Genomic DNA, 20727 nt, shown 5'->3' with positions numbered 1-20727 from the left:
CACGTTTAATTAAAACCCTCCCACTCTTAATGTCGGCTGATATTGTCAAACTTGAATTCCGGGGAGATTTACGTGGTTTTTAAAAAATTCCCCAAATTTTTAGGTGAGTTTTTTACGTTTTAGGGAATATTTATTAAGCCCTGGAGTCTGGCGGTTTTGTAATGAGGATGGTTTACATATTTTTTTCGTTTATTTTAGCTCAATTTATGTTTATCTCATACAAGGGTGCTAACTGAAATGAATATGCAAATATATTAAATTGCATAAAGTTAAAACAAATAGACTAAACATTCGTATAATACCGTAAATTTGATTAATAGAAAATGTCAAAATGTAGATAGAAGAGATAAAAAAACCATTTCCATCATGGGCTGTAAGCTTTAGGTGTCTTTTTTTTATCCATCCCGTTCGGAAGTACTCAAAATTGTTGTTAAACTCTGTCACAGCGGCCTTGTTAGTAGGAAAAGGCGGCAAATTTAAAAAATATATAGACGGGTAAAGTTGACTAATTGGTCCGTGTCTTTGAACGGACCAATCACGGCACGGGATTCGCTCACCTCGTCCCCCCGCACCCCCGTATTATGGCAGCATCAGTTTCATGAAATAATTGCTCTAAACTGCGTCTAGAGGATTCCTAGTCTATGGTTTCAGTATAGAGTCTGTTGGAAAGAGAAGAGTCGCGGAATGTATTGGGCCCCATATATTCCACGTCTACGACTCTTAAATTCTCTTACCGCACAGACTCTAGGTATAACACTATAAAAAAAATAGTACCTACATGTCCTACATACATGATCATCCTATTAAACTCATTGTCTATTCCCATTGAAACCGGTCCATAAATCACGACCTGCAATAATGTATTGCATCCGTTGACACCGTATTAACATCGCATTGTTGCGTTGGGAGATAAATCAGAGTCAGACAGCGACAGAATACAAATCCTATTCTATTAAGCCACGGATACACTAGGGGACAAATGTCCTGCGATACGCGCGGATGGCGTGACATTGGCGGACTCTGGCAACATCGCGCGACACGTCGACGACGACATCAAAGACATCGTGTGAAGTGGCGCAACGTTGCCAGAATTCGCTTTACATATATGTGGCCACGTTAACCGCTTACCATAAGGCGAGCTGCACGTTTATTCGCCACCATTGTTCTAGAAGTACTACGTACTTGAATAAAAAATAATTGGCTACAAAACCCTATTACTAAGCAAAACGAGAGAGAAAAATATGTTAAGCACAACTTAACCGTCCGAAAGACCGCTCCCTTTACAAACAAATCACGTTACTTAAAGGGATGTGGTAAAGCTTGAGCGGTCCAGCGACTCGATAATATCATTATTATCATTAAAGTCTATTTGTTATCCACCTAATAACTTATTTACACTAACCTTGTACACCTTGGTGTTATGTTGTCTATCATTAATTGTGAAATCTGTGGAATATAAATAAATGAAAATCTTAGTACATTTTTGCTCTTAGACACTCGTGCGCATGTACCCAATGGGCATTTTCACTTAACTGTATATTCATTATGTATTCTATCCTATTCTATTAACGGCCGGTTAGCAATCGTCACAAAACTGACGGTCTATGTCAAACCCAGGTTGTCAGGTATGTGACGGCTAGACATTACTAAAACACGACATACATAAGTCGCGCTATATGTCCAAGTTAGCATGAAAATGCCTTGTTACACTAACAGTTTTGAATGATTCCCGGTTAGTTTCACTAGACATATCGACCGTGGTACAATACAAAAGGTCATCACGGTCCATATCCCAGTCGATATAAGTCTAGTGAAACTAACCGTGAATCATTCAAAACTGTTAGTGTAATAGGGCACATTTAAAAAAAATTAAGTGGTCAACATGCGCGCAGCACTCGAGCCGCTCGCAGCATAATTCCCGTGGAGTCTTGAGCTCTAGTTAAGACTTCGTTGGTCTCGAGACTACTCTCAGCTCGACTCATTATCCCATCCCTATTGTTTCTCGCACTGGCAGACCCCAAGGGCCCATAAATAATAATAAGTGTGACACTGCAAGGATCGCGTGGCTTAGCCATTGGTATTATTCTTATGGTCTTCATAAAACTAGACGTTTTTTTGCTGGATAATGGCCCCATGCCAATGTGGTGTTTTTACGGCTAAGGTCATGTCAAGAAAGGCTTGATATAGATTTGAATGCAAGGAAAAGTGCCCTTTGAGAAATTATGATGTCTACATGTAGGTAATGATTTATCATACTTATCCAAATAACAGGATCACCCTGGATAAGGGTTAAATAAGAAAATGAACCTTTATAGCCCTTAGCTTATGGCGCCTACTCAATAGTAGTTTATGCAACAGTGATATAATAAGGGTTCTTAAAATTCAAGGGTCGAAGTTACAAAACGAGACGTAGTCGAGTTTTGTAAAAAAAGACCCGAGAATTTTAAGAACCAATTATGAGCTGTTGCATACATTACTTTTTCTATGACAGCTGCAGCAAAAAAAAAAAAAAAGAGTTATTATTAAAAAAAAAGAGTTATTATTTAAAAAAAATTGAGTTATTATTAAAAAAAAAAAAAGAGTTATTATTGTAAATGAAAACACCTCTTTCAATCAAGATGATCGGAACTTGTATCTTTAAAAAAAATAAAGCAGTTGTATTATACTCATAAGATGACTGCTAGCAGTCATCTTATGAGCCTATAGACAAAGCATTCAAATGACATTGCTTTAGATATCACTGTCAGTCATTTAATTGACACATTTAAGTGCTGGAGTAGAAAAAATTACTTAGATATACTTGCATTAGTAAAAAAAAAAGGGTTTATTATTTTTACGGTTTAATTATTTTGTTAAAAAGTTTTTATTTTATAAACTTTGTGGCTATAATCTACTCTCCCCTACTTTCCCACCCTTAAAGGGTAGAATATTTTTTTCCAAGTTTATATAGGACCAACTTCAAGGTACCCTATCTAATAAAAATAGTTATTTGTACAACAAGAGATCAAAGTTTGATATTTCTTCGAGTGCTGATTTTGAGTCCCGTGCAAGCGAAAGATTCTATACTAATTTAGAATCTTGAGCGTAGTAAGGGACTCAAAAGCGCACGAGATGTAAATAACTTTGATCTCGTGTAGTTCACAAAACTTTTCACCTCAGTAGTGAGAACATATGTGACGTTCCACGGCAAAAGGTACCTTATGGCACTTGGCGCTTACGTCGCATAGCGCCGCAATAATAATAGCGCGCGGCGGCGGAGCGGCGTTAATAATAGCGTAAGCGCCAACGGCCATAAGGTACCTTTACCCGTGGGACGTCACATATTAGAGAACCCGAAAAATGTATTCCTTCTTCATCACTTAGGTACCTATTCACTCATGTTTTCTTAAGATATACCAACAATTACGTTTTCACCTCAGTAGCTCGAACAAGGGTACTTTGCTACTTAAAAACAATGAGCAAAATCGCATTTTGCTCATTTTGTCTCACTCAGTGAGCAAAATGCGAATTTGCTCACTGTTTTTAAGTAGCAAAGTACCCTTGTTCGAGCTGCTGAGGTGAAAAATAATTATCAAAATCAGACTAGGTACTCTGTAAAATTTATGCGTGGTCATACACAAAAAACAAATACGTTTCGACTTGAGAACTTCCTCCGTTTTTTTCGTCGGTTAAAAAACAGGTTTTAACAATACAAAGCGGTATTGTTATAGTAGATTGTTAACCAAGGGATGAAATGATGCCTTTCACTCGAGTTAAATACTCTACTTTTCATTTGAAATACGAGGAAAGTAAAATGCATGTGTTTTTAGGGTTCCGTAGCCAAATGGCAAAAAACGGAACCCTTATAGATTCGTCATGTCTGTCTGTCTGTCCGTCCGTATGTCACAGCCACTTTTCTCCGAAACTATAAGAACTATACTGTTGAAACTTGGTAAGTAGATGTATTCTGTGAACCGCATTAAGATTTTCACACAAAAATAGAAAAAAAACAATAAATTTTTGGGGTTCCCGATACTTCGAACTGAAACTCAAAATTTTTTTTTCATCAAACCCATACGTGTGGGGTATCTATGGGTAGGTCTTCAAAAATGATATTGAGGTTTCTAATATCATTTTTTTCTAAACTGAATAGTTTGCGCGAGAGACACTTCCAAAGTGGTAAAATGTGTGTCCCCCCCCCTAACTTCTAAAATAAGAGAATGATAAAACTAAAAAAAATATATGATGTACATTACCATGTAAACTTCCACCGAAAATTGGTTACAACGAGATCTAGCAAGTAGTTTTTTTTAATACGTCATAAATCGCCTAAATACGGAACCCTTCATGGGCGAGTCCGACTCGCACTTGGCCGCTTTTTTTTTAAAGATGAGAAAGTAGGTATAACAATTTAAGCAAAAGTATCGTTATTTATGTAATGGGGATTTAAATATCAGAATGTAAACTGTATAAAAAATCCATTTAAACCCAAATTTCAATTGCTTATCGTAAAAGTACTTGGAACGTAAAATGCTCTAGTGCAGAAACGTATTTTTTTCTGCACACCTTTTAGAACAACAATGACCCTCTTTCAGAGCATGAGAAATGAAAAATAAATTACCTTCGTTTCACATTGAAAAGTAACACTTAACAGAAGATATATTATATTTCCAAGTTGCAAAACAAACGGACCACATTTTCTCGGCCACTAATTATAGCGGGTCCCGTATAATTGGGAACAACGGCAGGCCTTTGATCATTCGGTTGACCGTAGCCAGGACACGTCTCATTTTCTTGTTACAGTCAGCAGCAGAAGTTGCTAAGCGGGCGAGGTGTTCAAAATTACCTTTGACACGCTCTTATTCCCTTAACAATGCACTCGCGTCAAGATCATTTTAAACTCCTCGCCCGCTTAGCAACTTCTGTTGCTGACTCTACTCATACAGCGTCCAAAGTTACAGGCTATCGCACTAATTATGTATACCTATAAATCTCGCACGTTTCATACATTTTACAACAAGGTTCATTTTCAAATAACATTCATGAAGAGTGCGTGACATAAAATCGTTACGAGAGGTTCTTTAATCATTTAGGTGTCCAATAATTTCATGTGTCAGGCATAGATAAGTCTATGAGGGACGGCCATATTAATGATTTCATAAAACATAGCTGCTTTATAAATTAGGACATCAAAGCTGGAGGGATATGATGGTTGATTTTTTAACACGCTTTTATTAGGTCGACCTGTATGTAACAAACTTGTAATGGAATCTTGCAAGTTAAATTTGATCCACTTCCCGGTTTCCGATTGAGCTGAAATTTTGCATACACATGTAAGTCGGGTGACAATGCAATATTATGGTACCATCGAGCTGATCTGATGATGGAGACAGGAGTTGGCCATAGGAACTCTGTGATGAAACAACGCAACCTAATTGTGTTAGGGGTTTTTAGAATTGTCTCGATGAGTATTAGTTGTCTGTCGTAAGAAAAGTACAGTCAGCATTAAAAGCGTGTGCCAAAAATGAAATTTTTGCCAAAAACTTATTATCGTCTGTCGTTAAAACCTCTACGAGCCACTCTCAAGACATCTGACGTACCTACCTAAACCAACGATATAGGTACGAGTATGTTCCAATAATGTTAAATTTAACAGCACACGAAACCAAAATGGTGGAATCTAGTTACTTTCCACTAAAGTTGTGGCTTTGTCTCCCGGGACTAAAGTTTTGTACAAGTTGTAGCCCATATAATTCACGAGCTAAAGTTTTAACAAGTTTAACCAATAAATCGAACACACATTACAAGTACGTACGTATACAGTTTGTACGGGCTCATTTAGACGATGCGAGAACTCGCATGCGAGTTTCATTACCTACATTGCGGGTTTTGATCGGTCGGTTGAATTGGACGTAACCAACAGTCCGCAGTGTAACTAAAATCGCATGCGAGTTTACGCGCCGTCTAAATCAGCCCTAAGGCAGGTAAAATTTATTATATTATAATGTTCAGGTACAATACAATACAATACAATACAAATACTCTTTATTGCACACCTCAATAAAAGAAGACAATACAAATAAAACAGAAATACAAGCAGAGGTAAACAACAGGCACCTGAGTATACAAGTAAAGAAGCTCATGCTTGAAGACAAAAAGTTGATTTTTAGGTTTGATAACGTATATTTTTGCAATGTAAAAATAACAATCACTATAGGTAAACAAAATACACACAAATGTCAAAGTTAAAGCCACAGAGATTGTTTAATTTAAGTTCGCGAGCCATTATAAAACTAAGCTGTAAGTAATTAAATAATGTATCATTTTAAGGATGATACACATATATTGTAAAGGAAACCACATTTGTCGTCGTTGAGAATTCCAAATCCGTTACATGCTCTATTTTTAATTTAGTTGAATTAAAATTTTAGCAAATCTATTTCGATTCTTGATTGATAAATAGTTACCTAGCAACAGAATACATGAGGTATTAATTTAATACCTCATAATAACCACATATCCAAGCAAGGGCTGACTTGGAAAATTCCCGGAAAAATGGGGCCAGGTCGCCCACGTACCTCCTGTACGGATATGATGGTCGTTCTTGTCTACGTGACAGCGTGATAAAACGGTGTCCGTCACTTTCTTTCCCACGGTGTTAAACAGTGACAGTTATTTTATCACGTGGATAAAGATGGATAAAGCTATCCATAATAGGCTGGCTGGAGGCGCACAGTGGAAAAGGAGGCTGCACCAGTCGGCCTCGGCTGGACGGAGCTGGAGGAGGCCGCGCTGGACCGCGAAAAATGGAAATCCCTTCTGAGAGCCCTATGTCCCTGATAAGGGATAACAGGATACCATCATCATCATCATTAATTTAATTAAATACTCGCCGGATTAGGCATTCTCGACGACGATATTAGTTTCTATTAGGTATCTATTAATTGATGCTATCGTTTATTTTTCCTTTGCTTTCAACTCTTATAATTTAGGGCCATTTATCTATTTTTGAATTGCGTACGTTTACCTGCCATTTTCTATCTCTGCCTTTCCATAGGGCTGATTTAGACGGCGCGTGAACTCGCATGCGATTTTAGTTACACTGCGGACTGTTGGTTACGTCCAATTCAACCGACCGATCAAAACCCGCAATGTAATGAAACTCGCATGCGAGTTATCGCATCGTCTAAATGAGCCCTAACCTCATCGATCAAATATTTTCAACTTGCCCGGTGTAGAACAACGTTGGTTGCAGGTACCTCAGGTTGTAGTAAGTGAATACTGCAATGTCGCCGAAGAAATGGAGAACTGAAAACAATCATTTAAAATACTCTGAATATTGTCTTCGGTTACCGCGATAGTTACTCATGAAATAAAACTATTAAAACGGATTATATCGCGTATTTTGAATTTATTCTACATCCCGATGTAGAATACTCGTAAATTCAATATACGCGATATAATCCGTTTTATATCATTTATACTCTGTCAAGTAATTTCCGTCAGTAGAAAAGAGCGGCAAATTAAAAAAAAATTAAGGGTTATCGTCCCATAGGAACTTTGAATTTCGCGACTTATTCTACTGACAATCTTGTAGTTGGCTGTTGAAAGAAAAGTACAGTCAGTGATAAATGCTTGTATATTAACATTAAATGTTTTTCAAAAAACTTATTTTACTACACAGATAGATACATACATAGTAGATATTTACCATTGCAGTTATGAATGCAACTAATCTACATATTAACAATATCATGGCATTAACCCTAGTTATACATGCATCGTTACGAAATCATGATATATATTCGTTGCTAAGACTAGAACCGACACAAAAGGGAGGGTTCATGGACCTAGAATATTACGGACGGACTGTCACCTAAGACAAACTGTGACACTGCAATGGCGGCCGGTTTGAATGTGTGCGTGTAGACGAGTGTTACCATGTAACACAAATTCTCCCCTAATGGCTTTGATGTGATACATGGGCGACCCCCTCCGGCAAAGTACATTGGTCAACTGTTCAAATACGTTATATAAAACTACTTGAAGTCGCTTCACCGCCATTTTGCATCGTTCCGTGTCGCGAGACTCGCGAGACGTTTCTCTTAAAAAATGGTGACTTGTGCAGTATTATCATGTAAAAGGCGATCTGATAGCTCAAATTCGCAACAAGATCGCGTTTCCTATCTTAAATAAGTATTTATGCTAACTATTAAATGTATATTGAAGTACAATCTCCATTTAAAGAAAAAACCGTTGCGATACATTGTTTCTGAACGCAACCATATTTAAGACTGAATGGTTTTAAACCTGTATCCATTCATCGACTCACTCACTCTCTTCTTTCTCAACAACTCCCACTGTTAACATCGCTCTGTAATAAATATAAGTTTTTAATGAAAATACACAGTTTTCTAATAATTAAATTGACTTTTCATCATCCACTAACATAAATGGTGCCGAAACAAGTGTAGTTCGTGCAAAAGTTACGATATTTCAAGAAAGTTGTCGCCTCGTGTGAAGTGCCGGTCGGACTTAAAATCTCTCATTGTGCAAAGATATCGCCGAAATATTAACGCCAAGTCGCGCCTCGCAGCAAACGAGAAGATTTTCAGTGATATTTCGAAGCCGCAGCATTAAATTGAGCAAAATCAAGTTTCGACGCGACCAAGCCCATTTCTCGGAATTCAACTTCCAACGTTAGCCATTTTGATGAATTCAAGGACAAACCGAAAAGACGCGGAATGACAATTTTGGAGCGAAGATCGGACCGTTCACTCAAACTTCGTGAAACGTCATTCGAATCTGACATCCGCTGTCAATGTCATAATTGACATTAGACTTCATTCTTCAACTTGTTTACAATTGAACATCAAAATGAAAAAATCCAACGAAATAAGGAAGCTGAATGCGCAAATCGCGTGGTGTAAAGGATTTACAACTAAAATAGAGAAACTTTTAAACGGACCGGACAATCCTTTGGATCAAGAATCAGCAATAATCAGATTAGAACAAACTGAAGCAAACTTTAAAAAATACAATGACTTGACGCTGGAACTAGCCATATTAACAGAAAAGGATTCATCTGAAGACTTTGAAGACGAAGATGAGCACGAGGAGCGTACCATAAAAGTCATCTCACGATTACGGAAAATAACCTCAAAAGCGCCCACAACCAATACGTCGTCGTCAACGTCGAAAACAATAGCGGAGGCCACGGACGTAACGAGTCATCATGGTGGAGTGCGGTTGCCGGAGATAGACATCCCTACGTACGACGGGAAGGATTACACGAAATATGTCGCCTTCATCGAGCTCTTCGACGCGATAATAGACTCCAGTGAAAAGTTAAAACAAGTGCAAAAACTATATTACTTGAAGAAATACCTGAAAGGTGAAGCATTAGCGTTAATTGAAGGTCTTCCATTAACCACTGAATCATATGTAAAAGCCAGAGAGCTAATTAAATTGCGGTATGACAATAAGTTTCTGGTAATAAACAATCATATCCAAGCTATAATAGATAGCACACCCATTGTGAAAGGTTCTGCAACCAACCTGCGGGACCTTGTAGCCAACACACGTCAGCATCTAGGCGCCCTTAAAGCCCTAGGTCAGCCAATAGAGCAATGGGACTTAATTGTACTAACTATTGTCTTAAAAAAGGTGGATCAGTTTTCATGCAGAGCCTATCATCAGGAAAGGGACAGTGACAAGATGCCAAATCTCGAAGACTTCTTGTCATTCGTGGAGAGAAGAGCCAGCAGCTTTGAAGAAAGCCAACAAAGCGAAGGTAAGTCGCATACATATCAAACTAAAAGTGCTAAAGTGTGTAATGTGGCCAATATATCAGTACCTTCATGCTTATGTTGCAAAGCAACATCACACAAATTGTTTTGTTGCCCAATTTTTGCAGCACAATCACCCAATGAAAGACAGGAGCTTGCTACCAAACACAAATTGTGTAACATATGTTTAGGTATGCACAAAAATAAATGTAAATTTCATTTCAAATGCTCCACATGTCAAAGTAAAGCTCACAACACATTGTTGCATATTGAATCTGAGCCAAAAGTTACCAGTTGCCATGCAAACTCGACAAATGCTGACGTTACTGATCTATTGCCCACCGTTAAGGTCAAAGTACTAGGGCCAGATGGAAAGTCATATATTACAGCTAGAGGTTTGATTGATTGTGGCAGCCAAGTTTCTTTCATAACAAATAATCTTGCCAAAGCATTGAATTTGCAGCCAATAAATAAAAACCTCAACATTTCAGCTCTACAGTGTCAATCTAATCAAACATCAAAAGCTGTAAATGCCAAATTTGAGTCGCTGCATTCAGATTACAGCTTGCAAGTAACATGTTCACTGGTGGACAAAATCACCACACAATTGCCAGAAAACAAAATAGATACAAGTAAATTCACAATACCAAATTCTGTTGTACTAGCAGACAATGAATGGTCAATTCCAGGTGATATTTCATTCTTGTTTTCTGCCAGCATATTTTGCAAAATATTATTGCCCAGCAAAACCAAAATCTCAAATACTGAACTTTACCTCATCGGTACAGAATTTGGTACAGTAATATCTGGCGACACTCCATGTCATAATGGAGCAACAACCTGCCATCATGTTTCATTGCATGTGGCCACCCATGAGGCCAATAATAATATTGAGCACCTCCTAACAAAGTTTTGGGAAACAGAAATTGTTCCTGAAATGAAATCGGAGGTTACAGCAAAGCAGGACTCCTGTGAGGCCGAGTTTCAACGCTCGGTACAATTAATTGATAACAAGTTTCAGGTGTCTCTTCCCCTTGCTCAGCCCATGGATCTACTCAATCTTGGCAATACCTTTCCAATTGCAGTCAAAACCCTTAATTGTATAGAAAAACGATTCAAAAAGGACCAAACTTTGCACGAGAGGTACAAAGAATTTATAAATAAATACATAGAGCTTGGTCATGCTAAGGTGCTGCCCTTAACAAACTCTAATAAGCAACAATTATATTTCATGCAACATTTACCGGTCATTAGAGAGGACAGGAAAACAAATAAAGTTAGAGTAGTGTTCAACGGAAATACTAAGGCAGGCAAAGAATGCAACAGTCTTAATGATGTGTTACTAAATGGCCCTAAAGTTCAAAAAGACCTGTTTGATATATTGATATCATTCAGAGTTCACAAATATGTAATGATGGCTGACATCCAAAATATGTACAGAGCCATAAGAATAGACCCCAAGTTTCATCACTTGCAAAATATCTTATGGCGCAATAACAACAATGAACTAATTATCATTCAATTACAGACCGTGACCTACGGACAAAAAAGTTCGAGTTTCCTGGCGACAAGGTGCTTAGAGGAGCTGGCGGCAAGGTATGAGGCAGAGCTTCCTAAAGCAGCAGAGGTGGTCCGCACTGCAATGTACGTGGATGATGCCCTCTTCGGAGCAGACTCCATCAAGGATGCATTGGAGGTAAGAGATCAATTTACTAACTTGCTGTCTCATGCAGATTTCCATCTGCACAAGTGGGCAGCCAATGATCCCAAACTGCTAACTGGTATCTCTCCCGAAACTTGCTACGCTGATGATCACCAACTCTCTATGAAAACTGATCTAAAAGCCTTAGGCATGGTATTCAATCCCAATCAAGATGTTTTTAAAATTAGTTATCCCAACAAAGACATACAACATTGGGACAAACGCTCAATCCTTAGTTTCATTGGGTCCTTTTTTGATCCCTTAGGGCTGGCGGGGCCTATAGTTGTTAGGGCAAAACAATTTCTACAGGATCTTTGGAGGCAAAATTTAGACTGGACCTCTCCAATACCAGAGGAATTCTTAAATAAATGGATTAAATTTCACAAAGAAATATTGGAGATGCCAAATATACAAATACAAAGGCATGTAATGCCTACCAAGGATCAAGTAGAAATCATAGGGTTTTGTGATGCCTCGTCCAAATCTTATGGGGCATGCATATATGTACGAACCTTTCAAAATGGAAAGGCTACAATGAACCTGCTATGCAGCAAGTCAAAAATAGCCCCAATCAAAAATGAGCTTACAATTCCAAAATTAGAATTGAATGCAGCAGTGTTGCTAGCAAAATTATTTGATAAGGTAAAACAAATTTTAGCAAATGTAAAAATAACTGCTAAATACTTACTATCTGACTCAAAGGTTACTTTGTGCTGGATCAAGTCAAAAAAAGAATCGTTACCTGTTTATGTCAAAAACAGAATACAAATAATAAATAATGTAACTAGTGATTGTATTTGGAGCCATATTGGTGGCACAACCAACCCGGCTGATGTTTTGTCTAGAGGCTGTAGTGCGCTTGACCTCGAAAAAAATGACTTGTGGTGGCATGGCCCAAGTGACTTTCTGGATCCTAAGTACCATCCCCAGCCATTCACAGTCACCAACAGCTCAGAAAACACCAGTGAGACTGTCAGCAGCCATCTAGCCTGTTTGATTGCTACACCAAATGAATCAGAGTTATTTAAAAAATACTCATCATGGATAAAGTTACAAAGAGTAGTTGCTTGGATTTTAAGATTCTATAATAATTGTAAAAATTCTAACAATAAAGTTAATGGTAATCTCACTGTAAATGAAATCCAGCAATCTAAATACAAAATTGTATCACTCTTGCAACATGAGTATTTTAAACAAGAAATACACTGTATAAAGAACAAGTTACCAATTAAGAGTAATTTAAAAAGTTTAGTTCCATTTTTAGATGCAAACAATGTATTAAGAGTGACAGGAAGATTGCAAAATGCAAATATCCCATATGCACAAAAGCATCCAATAATTTTGCCCAAAAAATGTTTTGTGACCAGTTTAATAATCCAATATGAGCACAAGTCATTATTACATGGTGGTTTAAAAGATACAATTAGCAGTCTAGCTCAGACATACTGGATTATTAACTGCAATAAAGAAGTTTCTAAAATAATAGGAAAATGTATCACTTGCTATAGATTTAAAGCTCAAGCTGCCTCACAGCTGATGGGGTCTTTGCCCTTTGATAGAGTAAATGAGGCCAAAGTATTTGATGTTATTGGTATAGATTACTGTGGGCCTTTCAGCATCAAACAGTCTTCACTGCGAAGAAGCATTGTCACAAAAGGTTATGTCTGTGTATTTGTGTGCTTTGCCACTAAAGCTATCCATTTAGAACTAGTCTCGGACATGACCACCCCAGCCTTCATTGCTGCACTAAAAAGGTTTACAGCCAGGCGTGGTTATCCATCCAAAATCTTTTGTGACAACGCTAAAACGTTTATAGGAGCTGACAATTCTCTTAAAGAGCTTTCAAATTTAAGCTCGAAAGAGCATCAAGATTCTGTCATAGACTATGCAGTGTCAAAAAATATAGATTTTAAATATATTCCCAGTTATTCACCTACATTTGGAGGCCTCTGGGAGGCAGCCGTGAAGAGCTCAAAAAACATTTTAAGCGGGTCATAGGTAATAGTCTATTCAATTATGAGGAATTTAATACTATAATAGCAAACACAGAAGGGATTCTTAACTCAAGACCCATAACCCAAATATCTAGGGACCCCACAGATTTTACATACCTGACCCCGGGTCACTTTTTAATTCACAGGCAAATAAATGCCATCCCTGAGCCAGACATAACATCTATACCTCAAAACAGGTTGCGTTTGTGGCGCCGTTGCACCCAAATACATCAACACTTCTGGAGAGCTTGGCACAAGCAATATTTAAGTTTGTTAAACAACCGTCCTAAATGGCATCACATACAACCAAATGTTGAACTTAATAACTTAGTGCTTCTTAGAGACACTAGATGCAGTCCATTGCAGTGGCCGGTAGGAAGAATCATAAAGATTCATTATGGCGCTGACCAAAAAGCAAGGGTGGTGGACTTGAAAATGCCTAATGGCAACATTACTAGTAGGGCTATAAATAAAATAAGTGTTTTGCCCATTGAAATGTAAATCTATCAATGTTAATGATAGCTTAATAATGTTTCTATCTTTCTGTTAAATTTAAATGTATGTGTTAATTATTTGAAACTTTGTAATCTGCATTTTAAAAAAATGTACCTAGCTTGTAATGTTTAAGAAAATAGTCTTCAAAGTTTAATTTTGTTAGTCAAATGTAGTTATGCTTAAAACTTTAACAAATGTTATTTTTTAATTGAATATCTAATAATTCAAAACTCCGGTTCAAAAAAATCAAATTCAAAATTCAAAGATCCGTCTCTATGTGAAATTTGATCTCATGTACTTATAAGGTAAATGTAACTAACTATAACCTACCAGGTAAATGATACTGTAACTTACCTTTTATTATTTTTATAAAAGCATTTTTTACTTTGTTTATCTGTAATTCTGCATTAGCATTAGTCCCAGGACTACTTAACTTAAGAAAAAAAAAATGTATAATGGTCAAACCATCCCCCGGGATTATGTTTCTGAACGCAACCATATTTAAGACTGAATGGTTTTAAACCTGTATCCATTCATCGACTCACTCACTCTCTTCTTTCTCAACAACTCCCACTGTTAACATCGCTCTGTAATAAATATAAGTTTTTAATGAAAATACACAGTTTTCTAATAATTAAATTGACTTTTCATCATCCACTAACATACATAAACGACAGAAAAATGTAAACATGAATACAGTGGTACGGGGATGAATCGGTCTTAAGGGATGTCACAAAGTCAAAAAAGCGACTCAACATTTGAATGATTGAATGAATCATTCATTCATTCAATCACGGCAGTTTGTTTAATTAGCTAATCAAGCAAATAATGTCAGTAAAAAAAGGCGCGAAATTCAAATTTTCTATGGGACGATATCTTTACCTATGTAAAAAAATAATAATAATATAGCCTCTTTATTCCTTAATAAACAAACATATCATTTCTTAATTAAATTAATATTTCATTTCATGCATTAGGTACTATACTTTACAATTACACATTATAATATTGCAAGTTTACAGTATAATTTATTTTCTTATTATTATTATTTATTTATTTTTATATCGAAAAAACATATGTAGATTAATAAATTATACATAATTTATTTATTTAAATGTTTATATAAGGACCTCTCTACGAGTAAAGGCCTCCTCCATATCCTTCCAAGTATCTCTATCCATTGCCTTTGTAATCCAGTCCTTTCCAGCCGCTCTATCTATCTCGTCTGACCACCTCTCTTTCGGTTTTCCCTTAGTACGTTTACCGATGTATCAGCCCGGAAAACCCGCGGGCGACAGTTCATTCCACAGTTTAGCTGTGCGTGCTGGCTAAGACACAAATCCACATAAATACAGACAGCCATACATACAAACAATCATTTTATTGACTACCTAATAGCTTCAATGTACAGAATTTTCACTTTTACAATTTTATAATAAAATAGTATAAGACCATTCAGTTCATTCATAAAACTGATTTGACTCATTCTTCAGATGTGACCCATCACTATCATGTTCGTATGTATGCTGCATAGTTATGTGAAAACTATGTCTGTGTGCGTGTAATTTTTGATGTGTTGAATTTTTTTGTAGTCTGCGTTTGTCGCAACAGCAAAATCTGTGTCTGTTGAGTTACTTATCTTTTGGTGGTGTGCTGTAGGTGTTTACCTCGCCGCCCGCTTAAAGTGGTGAAAAAATTTGTTCGAAGAGTTTACGTTATCACATCTCCTTAGGCTATATACTCAAAGCCTAATGGTGAAACAATTATTTTTAATATCGTCATGGACTCCATGATATCGTCCTAGTTTTTTTTTTTAATTTAAAATAAAAAATTAGGTCAGTTTTACGTTAGACAATAAAAAAGGTGTGTACGTATCTGATTTTATAGGTCTTGAAAATGCGCAATATTGCACAATTACTTTGTGCAAACATTATTTTCAATACCTAATGATATTTAGCATCGTAATGAAATCAGTTCGTCATGTTTTTTTAATTTATACATTTAACTTGAAACTTATCTGGTTTTCAACAAAAAAATTATAATACATAACCTACCTACCTACCTACGACCTAGTTTGAAATGCACAATCAATAATTTAACCATTTACCTAAATGATCTCTTAATAAATAATGATTTAATAAGAAGGGTATCAATTACCCTACTTTCCGGAAATTACCCTTTTCATGTTACTGGTCACACTCCTGTTTTGCAGTTTGATCATTTATAAACAACAAATTATCGTGATTTTACGTACTAATTGATAAACTTAAGAATGAAAAGTTATTCCGTGACTTTTTTTCTTTCGATCGGTACAATTCTAGCAGGATTTAACTACGCATGCCGGCATATTTTATATTTTTCTTCGACATGTTTACTTCAATGACGTTTCGATTCGTCTGACGGCAAACTGGTGGATGTGGGCTGTCAATGTGTGTGTGTCACGCGTAAATACTTAGAAACTGGTGGATGTTGGAATCACAGCTGTGTTGTAAGCGAAACTCTGTCCGTAATATTATAGGTTCATGGGAGGGTTATATTTTTGCAAATTTATTTTATTTAATTTTTTATGATATAGGAGGCAAATGAGCAGACAAATCGCCTGATGGTAAGCAAATAACGTCGCACATGGACGTCAGCAATACCAGAAAGGTTGCAAATGCGTTGCCGGCCTTTAAAATGTGAGATTTATTCAATGTGTGAACGTTGTATCCGGAAATACAGCGGGCGACAGTTCATTTCACAGTTTAGCTGTTAGATGCAGGAAGTTTAGTTAGGTAGTATTAATTTAGCTGTCTTCAGTAAATTATGTACCCTGATACCTGCTTAGAATAGCGAGTATTATTGATAAAAAAAACTGGTATGGGAAGAGAATTGAGAGTTTAAAGATTATAACGACATACATTTAAAAGTGGAAATATCTCTGGACAGACAGACAGTGAGTAATTTTTCCTCTTTTTAATTTATTCTAAGGTTAATAGCATCGGTCGCAGACGTTTCTGCTTGTTAAAAATTAAATGACATACATAACATAATAATAGGAAGTTGTTGAAATTTTAAGAATCAAACGTTACTTTTAAAACTGCTTATTGGCCTGTACAATGTACATACCTCACCGATAATTCTTTGTGATTTGTGTTACAAGTGTTACAACGCACCATATTGATTGATTGAATTAGTTAGCAGTTTTAAAACCGTATACTATTTATTGCAAGATCACCGGGCTAGCACATGATTGGCGCGACTATCTCGCAGCGAGATAGGCTACCCATCCCTCTTTAATTCACACAGAAAAAGAAGGATAGTCTATCTCGCCGCGAGATACTGTCGCGGTAATCATGTGCTAGCCCTACTGTAAAGGTAACTTTTAATAATCACTAAGTACATAGTATAAAACAAAGTCGCTTCCCGTTATCTATCTGTCTGTCTGTCTGTCTTTAAAACTACGCAACAGATTTTGATGTGGTTTTTTTTTTAATAGATAGAGTGATTCAAGAGAAAGGTTTATGTATAATTTGTTAACCCATGCGAAGCCGGGGCGGGTCGCTAGTATCCCTATAAACTTTTGAGCTAAGCGTAATAATAGAAAAAACCCATCCGTTAGGCATTGCGGTTTCGAATGCATTAACATAGTATAACATCTACATAATATAACGCAATTAACCCCTATTATACTTGCATCACTCGTTTGCGACACCGCATTACGTATGCTCTAGTATTGTTAGCCGTTACTAGATATCGTATTTTTTATCGATATATAACCCTTTGTACGCCAAAGGAAAAAATAAAAACACACGTCGTTATATATCAGCGCAAAGTGACCTAAGAGATACTGCAGCCACTCCAGGTAGATAAGATAAACATAGTTTATTATTCAAGTACTTAAGCATATTACAATGCGTTTATGAACGTCAAATAAAGCTACACCGGCTCCAACCCTACACCTCTGCCTTGAAAAGATTTAAATCCCGCCCCAATTGGAGGAGGGTATCCCAATATGGGACCGGCAAGAAACTTGGTAGTACATACTTGAATTATTCATTGTTTAATAAATCGTAATATTATTTTATTAACTTATGGTTTTCGCCTTAGCCGAAGCCAGTCGCGCAATGTCGTGGCCAGGCGGAGGAGAGTATACCAGTCAACGTTTAAGGCTTACGACGATATATGTATATGTGGGGAATTTACCTGCTCCGAGTAAAGTGAAAACTTCCAGCATGCTCGCGTCACTCAATATAATTGCTTGGGTTATCGATACTGATGGCTCTAGAAAAAGAATAAGTATTAAATTTGTGGCAATCTTGCGCAAATTAACCTAGTAGACTAGTGAAAATATATGGGCAAATATGTGTTTTTTTAATATTACGCTAACACGCATAGACACTAAACTTATCTGACACGTATCACTGACAGTCACCCCTTCTCCACCTCCCCTTATTCTCTTAACCAATACAGCATTACCCATTTTCCCATTATTAAAAAAGGTTTAGCGGACTGGAAGATACAAAAAGCTGTATATATTATAAGGAGACACGGATGGTCTACTTAGTTATATCTTAGAATATATTTTAGAAAGGCAATTTGTTTACACAATCACATATTATACATTCTGAATTCACATATACACTTACGCCACTGCAACGCTTACAAGGCATCTTACGTACTGTTGGTACAGTAGAAAATGTTTCTATTTTAGTAGATATTTGCCATTTTCAAAATTATCCCGCTTTCGCATTTACCCCAATGCACCCTACTTCTAATATTGACACTTGATATCATTCCGATTTTGGTTGTATTTTTACAAGATTGCCCAAAAAAAGGAGTGTATTGTTGATTTTAGGATAATAATAATAACTACAATTAATTTAAATCTCACCTCGTTCAATGGCAAGAAGAGCAAAATGCATTTTAAGGACTGAAAGTATCACAACATATCCGCCCAAACCCGTGGAGGTCAAAATCCTGATCTGAAAACAGACAAGATAAGATAAAGATAAAAGATAGTTTATTCAAGTAGGCATATTACAATGCGCTTATGAACGTCAAATAAAGCTACACCGGCTCTAACCCTACACCTCTGCCTCGAGAAGAATTAAACAACAAAGTACAAAGAGTTTTATACTCGTAAATACGATTAAACTTTAATGTTTTAGTTTTATACTCTGGCAAACCCGCTTTGTCAGTAGAAAACGGCCCGAAATTCTATGGAAGGACATAGGACAACCCTTCGCGCCTACATTTTTTTGCCGTCTTTTGCTACTAACGGGAATGGCTAAACTATCAGAGACATTCGTTTTATTTTTTAATATCATAGTCGCCTGCCGGGAAGCGGTTACCGTCTCCCATGGACAAAAGCAACACCTAAGAACCACATGCGTTGCCATTGAGAACCCTGAATACCCGCTTCTAGAAGAAACTAAGATTCGTTGTGCAATGGGGGCACAACGAATCTTGGGAGGTAACTTATTCCACATTCTGCTCGTTCTGGGACTAAAACGAGCAAGATGCCTGTTTATGGTGTGCCATATAATCTAGCTATAGTTCTTTACATGCATTCCCCATTGTAAAGACGGTAGAACAGTCTTAGATCTTAGGCTATCGTATGGAAGAGAACAATCTCACACCTGAGGATGCCGAAGACCGGGCGAAGTGGAGAAGGTTGAGCAGGAAAGCGGACCCTGGCGCTAGGCCGGGAAAACGCTAGATTATATTTATAGTTTAAAGACTTACTTACCCACATGATTCTGCGCATGTCCAGAATGAGCGCTAGAAGCAGCATCACTCCACACACAATCAGTGTCACCAGTCCAACAATACTTGTTAGACTTATTACTGCGAAATTAAAATGCATTAGAGACGCATATATGTATTATAATTATGGTATATTACTGCAAAACGTTCAATAACTTACTGTTAGCCGCGTCAACTCCGTATATGCTGTCATACTTTTCTCTATTAGCGATCACAATTGATATCAAAATCACACCGAAAAATATCTCAGCTATCCCCACGGCCAGCACCGTAGGCCATAGCTGTCCCACAAATCCAGGGTCATATGCCGCATAGGGCGTGTGCCAGAACTTACGGCAACCGGCCTTATTACAAGTTTTGTAAGGACATTTCCGCTGGAAACTCTCTGTAATTTTACATTTTAAATCACCAATTCGTTGCGGTACTTTGGCGCGCTGCGCGTAATTTACTTCAGAGAAATTCTGACTAAGCATTTTATCGTAATTTAGTAGGATATTTGGGATTCCAGAATTTGACGCTTTGATGACAGTTTATGTCCTCTAACTATATCAATCTGTGAGACTCGTTTGGAGTAAAAAGTTTTATCTCGTACCTTTTTGATATTTTCATTAGAGTTTGTGCGGAAAACTTGGAGGATATAATCAAACGGAGACGCCATGTCTGTAATTTTCTGTACAAAACAGTCTGCCGATTTTTGCGGGGGAGGGGAACGTCAAATGTATGCGTAACGTAAAAATAGCCATGTCAGATAAACGTCAGTCCATACATTGTGTATGACCGTTGGCCGCCTATTTTCGACAGAGGGGAAAGCCTGTTAATGGCTACTCCGTTTAGTTGTATCCTCCAAGGCGGAAAAAGAAGAGTCGTGGGATGTATGAGGCCCAATACATTCCACTACTCTTCTTTTTCCGCACAAACTCTACCTATCTCGTAACTTTTTGATATTGCTGGAGACAAAATATTAACGAATAAAATGCCTATTTCTTTACTCTGCCACTAAATATTAATTAATAACACCCTA

At 37.1% G+C, this 20727-nt stretch overlaps 2 protein-coding genes across 2 annotated transcripts; one reads left to right on the top strand and one right to left on the bottom strand.

Moving 5' to 3' along the window:
* Positions 1 to 7183: 7183 nt before the first annotated feature.
* Positions 7184 to 20179, bottom strand: LOC134657107 (uncharacterized). Its single transcript, XM_063512659.1, has 5 exons — positions 19867 to 20179; positions 19690 to 19787; positions 18832 to 18922; positions 18144 to 18221; positions 7184 to 7287 (listed from the first exon to the last, which is right to left on the bottom strand). The coding sequence occupies exons 1-5, from the start codon at positions 20177 to 20179 to the stop codon at positions 7190 to 7192; spliced, it is 678 nt and encodes a 225-aa protein (XP_063368729.1). The 3' UTR covers positions 7184 to 7189.
* LOC134657250 (uncharacterized) lies at positions 8369 to 12536 on the top strand. The gene is made up of 2 exons (XM_063512825.1): positions 8369 to 9772; positions 11296 to 12536. Exons 1-2 carry the CDS (start codon positions 8857 to 8859, stop codon positions 11367 to 11369), a joined length of 990 nt encoding a protein of 329 aa, XP_063368895.1. The 5' UTR covers positions 8369 to 8856; the 3' UTR covers positions 11370 to 12536.
* Positions 20180 to 20727: the final 548 nt, after the last annotated feature.

Source organism: Cydia amplana, chromosome 19 (genome assembly GCF_948474715.1).
Source record: "Cydia amplana chromosome 19, ilCydAmpl1.1, whole genome shotgun sequence".
Lineage (NCBI taxonomy): Eukaryota > Metazoa > Arthropoda > Insecta > Lepidoptera > Tortricidae > Cydia > Cydia amplana.
The sequence above is the reverse complement of the archived record's forward strand: the minus strand, read 5'-3'. Positions and strand labels throughout refer to the sequence as shown.

Coding starts and splice junctions, on each gene's coding strand:
- LOC134657250 (XM_063512825.1), top strand. CDS start 8,857: ATGAAAAAATCCAACGAAATAAGGAAGCTGAATGCGCAAATCGCGTGG. Junction 9,773..11,295: donor AGAAAGCCAACAAAGCGAAG/GTAAGTCGCATA, acceptor ATTCAATTACAG/ACCGTGACCTACGGACAAAA.
- LOC134657107 (XM_063512659.1), bottom strand. CDS start 20,179: ATGCTTAGTCAGAATTTCTCTGAAGTAAATTACGCGCAGCGCGCCAAA. Junction 18,222..18,831: donor TCTTCTTGCCATTGAACGAG/GTGAGATTTAAA, acceptor TTCTTTTTCTAG/AGCCATCAGTATCGATAACC. Junction 7,288..18,143: donor TTTCACTTTACTCGGAGCAG/GTAAATTCCCCA, acceptor GATTGTTTTCAG/TTCTCCATTTCTTCGGCGAC.